General features: G+C 30.2%; 1 protein-coding gene across 6 annotated transcripts in view; it reads right to left on the bottom strand.

The window, feature by feature from the left end:
- Positions 1-3,119: 3,119 nt before the first annotated feature.
- The window catches only part of LOC132917295 (serine/threonine-protein kinase tricornered), a 126,397-nt gene continuing 123,516 nt past the window's right edge, over positions 3,120-6,000 (bottom strand). For all 6 annotated transcript variants that reach the window (XM_060977994.1, XM_060978011.1, XM_060978003.1 and 3 more), the window contains 2 exons: positions 5,618-5,935; positions 3,120-5,511 (listed from right to left, as the gene is read on the bottom strand). In XM_060977994.1, coding sequence (XP_060833977.1) covers positions 5,396-5,511; positions 5,618-5,935 — 434 coding nt within the window. In that variant the 3' untranslated portion in view covers positions 3,120-5,395. The remainder of the gene's footprint in view (positions 5,512-5,617; positions 5,936-6,000) is intronic.

The following is a 6,000-nucleotide window of genomic DNA, read 5'->3' as shown; positions in this document are numbered from 1 at the left end:
TTTTGTTCTGTATTCCTATTTATACCACAAATATAAGTATCCTTGAAGTAAAAACAGGAAACTGTACTGGAAATAAATAATTATTATGTTGTCATCTCTAGAGTTGGTAATCATGGCCAGTTATTGAACTGAACATTATACGCACCTAATGGTAATATAATATTAATTATTATTATAATAAATTCGCACACCCACTAGCGGCATTGCACCTATATATAGGCAGTTCCTCGATTTTATCGAAGTTATAGCAAGTCTTCCCTTAAAACTTATATCATCCCTTAAACAAAATATAACATTTTTACAATAAAGACGTGAATTTTTTTTTCTTGAAACACTAAAGTTTTTCTAAAATTATTATTATTCTGGTTTCAATACAATTACAATAATACAAACATACGATTTTATCAATAATGTGAAGCATTTGAATGTTTTTTTTTTGAGATTTTGTTGGTTCATTAAATACTTTTCATGGATCTATAGTGTGATATAAGTGTTTACTTAACTTAATAATAATAATATTATATAATATATATTTATATGATATAACGTAATATGTTGTGTTTTTGGAAAACATTTGCACCAACCAACTTAACTAATTGTACTAACCTGCTTTATTAATTATTATACTTAGACAAAATTAAATTTATTTTAGCGATATAAATAAATTATAAAATATAAACAAAACTATAACACACCGTCTCCGCTAATATTCGTGTACAATAATTTATCATTAAATTAAAATTTAACACACCCATTACAGTTTCCATTAGATAGTGTCATACTCAATGACGAAGTACATACTAGAACATACTATGGGTACAGCCAGAGGGATTTCCATGGTTAATTCAACGTACCTAGTCTTATATGGGTACATCATTTGTAGTTAAATTTACTCCAATCATTTTCTACCGCTAAAATGTTTCCAACATTCAGTACCTATTAAAGTGTTCGATGGACCTTTTTGAAATGAAATATTATGTTATTTAAAACCGTATGAATATAGATATACTAGTATATGATCAAGTCTCAATTAAAAGTCTAATCACACATAATAATATTATATTGTAAATATATTTTTTTATTTTTAATCATTTTAATTGACATTTTAGTTTGATAGCCGAAAAAAGTATTCGTTTTCATGATAGGTACACAATATAATATATTCAATAAGTATAATAATAGTATGATGATGATTTATTTTCCATTAACTAGGTCGGGCAAAAAAGTTGTTTAATTAAAATTATTAAACATCGATATATACTTACAGAGTGAAAAACCACGATTTATACCTACTTTTAATTAAAAGATAAAAAGTTAAAATAGTACTATACAAATGTACGCATGAATATGCTTTTAGAGCGAACGGAATATCCATTGAATTCTTTTTTTTTTTTTACGCACAAGCGTATTTTAAACTATTGCGTTGTTTCGATTTGCGTCGAATAACAGCTTATTCAAACGCGGTAGGTAAAGGACTAAAGGTGACTACTAGACGTATAGCAGGAATGTATTATTATTATTATGTTGAAATGACATACTTTTAAACTTTTGTATATAGGCATATATGCATATATAAGCCATAAATACTCATGTTTCTATTATCTATTAGATATTATTATTTGATTCTGAGCAGGCGGAGCAATGTGTTTTTTTTGTATCTATAAATCGTTACCGCTTTAGGTAACTGGTAAGTAGTATGAAAATGAACAGATATTCACATTTTCTGGTATACTATTTTGGGTCAAAAATAAAAATTCACAGTATTTTATTAATTGTCGAGAAAAAATATAAAAATATATGGAGAAAAACGGAAGTTTTTACGCGAAACCAGTGTTTAACAAAATTGAATTTGTTAATTGATAGTTGATAATAATTCAAAAGTATAGTTACTTGACATTTTTAATAAATGTTTATATTATACATTTGTATGTGAAATCATTAAAGAATATTTCATATTCATATTGGGTTTAATTATACACGTTTGAAATTTTAATACAATTTTATTTAGATGATATTCTATGCATATTGATAATCTGATGTTTGATATAATATGATATCCAGGAGATTACCATTTACCCTGTCCATAAGACATAATATAATGTTTATGGTATATCTCTTATATATATTATATATATCAATACATTTTCTATGGTCTTGTTTTATATGTTATACTGCAGATATATATATATTATTTTTGATGGATATACAAGAAATATAAATCTAATATTTCTCTGCTTTAAGAGAAGGTTCCTGGAAAGCTGTTAAAACAGCTGGAATTAAAAAAAAAAAGTGGAGTATAAATCGACATTAATTTCTTATGCTTGTTTGAGAAGATTGCATTTTAACGAAATTCGAGGGTTAAATAAGGACTTTTCATCAACAATTTTCCGTTTTTCTTTGAATTCATAAATATTTTTTTGTGGAGATTTAATACATTTAGGTACATCATTATATTTTAATATACGCAATGAAATTTTCGAAATATTTAATTAACTCTAATTTTAAACTATATTGCGCCCACTTATACCACGAACCTAATTTGACACCGTTCAATGGTAAGTCGCTTTTAAGTTACAAACAATAACAATAATAATATAGATATGATATCAATATATATTATTATAATAATTTATAGTTTAATGAAAGCGATTTTTCGATAAAAATTAAGTCTACCTACCTACCGTATTATTAATAGCATAATAAATTATGAAAATAGCTATACATATAAATAAACATATAATAAAATATACTTACTTCATAATATAGGCTGGCAGAACTCAGAATCGTTTTTCATAATCAATGATTTATCATTGAATAGTGATTTTAAGTTTAACACATTCATTATAGTGACCTAATCAATGGCGAAGTACACCTACGCCAACTCAACAGCAGTGCGGTTTTACTTACTTGCCTAATTTGTTAAACATGAGAGTGCGTTTGATTAACTTATAGAGCAGTAAAGCATATTATACAGAAATTTGTATCAAACACACATTGAAAAAAAAAAAAAACAATAAATTGTGTAAGACTTATAAGAATTCTGCTTGCCGTTTTTTTTTTTTTGTTTTTTATTACAGAGAACGAGGAAAAAAGGTAAACAGTAAAAATACAGCAGTAAATAAATAGTAACGATATTCGTTTATATTTGGTATACATATATAAATATTTAATTTTTTTTCAGCTTTTTTCGTTTCGTTTATAAGCTCTTGACAACCAAACACAGTTTCAGACAGTGCGAACAGTGTCGAAACGTGGTAGACACACAATAATAGGTATAACAACGTGGGTACACTTTTCCCAAGTTACAAATGATAAGTAAAAATAGATAATATCAAGATTTTCAAGAAGAAAAATTTGATACGTATAGCAGCTAAACGTACCGATTGGTAAAGTTCCGATACGAGTCGATAGGTATATAGTGGATAACTATAACAGTACTTATATCACATCATATTATTTAATTTATTGAACGCTCAGTTTTTTAGCAATACGTATTGATTCACTCAAATTTCTTCCTTGAAAATCTTGTATATGTACACATTTTATATTATATTCGTGCATTTTAATGGCGCTATTCAATCAGTAAGGCAGAAGGCGACAGTACGTCTAATATTTGTACTATTCAAATACACATATAATGTAATGTAAAAATACGTTATAAAATAATAGTAATATGCATTGGTTTTTTTAGAAACTTTTTTGTTTATTTATTTTTTTATTATTATTAAATTAATATTTAACTAAAATACATCGAAATTAATCAATTAACGCCCACGCCGTTCAAATAATAATACATTTTAATCGGGAAGTATCCACGATATAAATGATGGTGTTTATTTGAACATTGGCGGTAAGCGTTCCATTCATATTTACACACAGAAAAAAAAACTTTTAACGATATTTCGAGAACAGAAAAAAACAATAAATAAAAATAATAAGTGAAAAAAAAAATATACACGCTTTAAAATTGAAATTTACATAGGTACTGAAAAATATAATATATTATTTATGTATATATAATATATGACAGATTTCGACTCTAATCAGATAGTGGTCTAATGCGGAGTATTGAGAAGATGACAGTTTTATTATTATATAAAACCACCACATAAAAAACGATAAACAGCGTCATGTTCGTAGTAATAATAATAATAATAATAATAATAATAATAATAATAATTAATAGTAGTAATAATAATAATAATAATAATCATAAAAAAAAATTACGAACAAACAATAATAATTAACTTTGCGAATATCACAACTGTTAAAACTAACGTCTACACGTAAACAAACAAAGTTCAGATCGAAAAATTAATAATAATCAAAACAAATCTTAAGTCTAACCTGTCCCGGGGTCAATCGCTTTCGGCCTTGTTGTCCGATGATTATTTATTCATTGGCTACCACTACCTATAGTTTATATAGGAACATGCTAAAAAGTGCGTAAGAATCAACTTTTTTTTTTTTTTACACTCGTCAAAGGGCAAGACTCAAATGGTTTCACTAAAATATAAAATATTGTCCGGGACGTTCGACGTCCCCTCGAATGATGTGCACGAGGACAACATTTTTATACACGTTCGCATTCCCTGTAAGGTGGTTGTGGAATGACCGCGCCCGAGCACCAGCGGCCAGTGCTCCAGACCATGTACAGTGTACACGAATAGTAGTATATATATACACACGACTCACGGTGATTATTTTTGTGGTAATTGTGTGAACGGTATATATATATATATATATATGTAACGAATAAAATATGCACACACTAGCGTCTTGTCACCTAACACATTTATAATTAATATTATATTTATTTTATATTTTTTGCAGTGGTTCCGAACGTGTTACGATAAATAAATTAACGTGTTTATGGTTTAATTTCGAATTGTTCGAGAGAATGAAAAAAACGAAGGAGTTGACTAGATGAAGCTTAAGAAATAATTTTAGTGTGTAAAAATAATATCGATGGACATTAAGAACATTTAAATTTAACGCTAAACAATATATCCGCGATTAATTTTTTTTGTGTGTGTTTGACGGTGAATGGATAACAAATATGTATCATTGATCACACACAGGTTATCATATATATATATGTGTATTAAAAAAAAAAAAACATTTGGTCTTTGGAAATCTTCGATTGGTTTTTTTTTTATCGCTGAGAAGAAAACAAACACGTTCCTTCTTGAGATCATAAAGTCTGCATGCCAACTAATGGTGATAGGGATGGTAGAGGATTCGTGGTGTGTAGGTTGGAGTGGATAGGGGGTTGGGTCGGGGTAGGGCGTTGTGGGGGAGGGGTATAGGGGCGGTTGTAAGATGGGGAGAAGGAGGAAAGCGTAGGAGGTTAGATAAAAATATCACATTGCACTATCGTTAACGTTGTTTAAAATCACTTTTTGGTAGCTATGCCCCGCTGAGTGAGCCCCTCGAACCGCTTAAACGTGTAGTTGATGAACACCCAGTCTTTATAGATCACTTCACCGTCTTGGGATATCGGTGCTGATGCTAGAAGAAAACACGGAAAAGTAATTGATTAGTAAAACGATGATACAGCAACTGTGACGCAGCGAGTGCGACACATCGGTCGGTTAGGTGTTCGTGGTACACTCACGTATTTCGAGCTTGACGTCCGGGAAGTCATCGAAGTTGGACGTGTCGTCGATAGACTTGACCTGGACAGGTATGGCGGCCGGACGTTCTCTGATGTGCTCCCAGTCGACGCCACGGAAGAACGCTATCGTTGATCGGAGGTCGTCGATGCCACGACCGCTGTAACCGAGACGGCGGTCCGATTCGCAACAGAACCGGGTGATGGCGTCGCGGGCCTCCTCGCTGATGGGCACTTCGGCTGGGAAGCTCAGCGTTTCCCGCCAGTTCATAACCTTTCTGTACGTTTCCTGTGGATTTTCGCTACAGAACGGTGGGTACCCTGTAATCGGACGAGACAAAATTAGCAATGGTACAGAGAATGGATTTAACTATTAAAATCATGTA

This window comes from Rhopalosiphum padi, chromosome 1 (genome assembly GCF_020882245.1).
Source record: "Rhopalosiphum padi isolate XX-2018 chromosome 1, ASM2088224v1, whole genome shotgun sequence".
In the NCBI taxonomy this organism is placed as follows: domain Eukaryota; kingdom Metazoa; phylum Arthropoda; class Insecta; order Hemiptera; family Aphididae; genus Rhopalosiphum; species Rhopalosiphum padi.
This window is presented reverse-complemented; position numbering and strand designations above follow the sequence as displayed.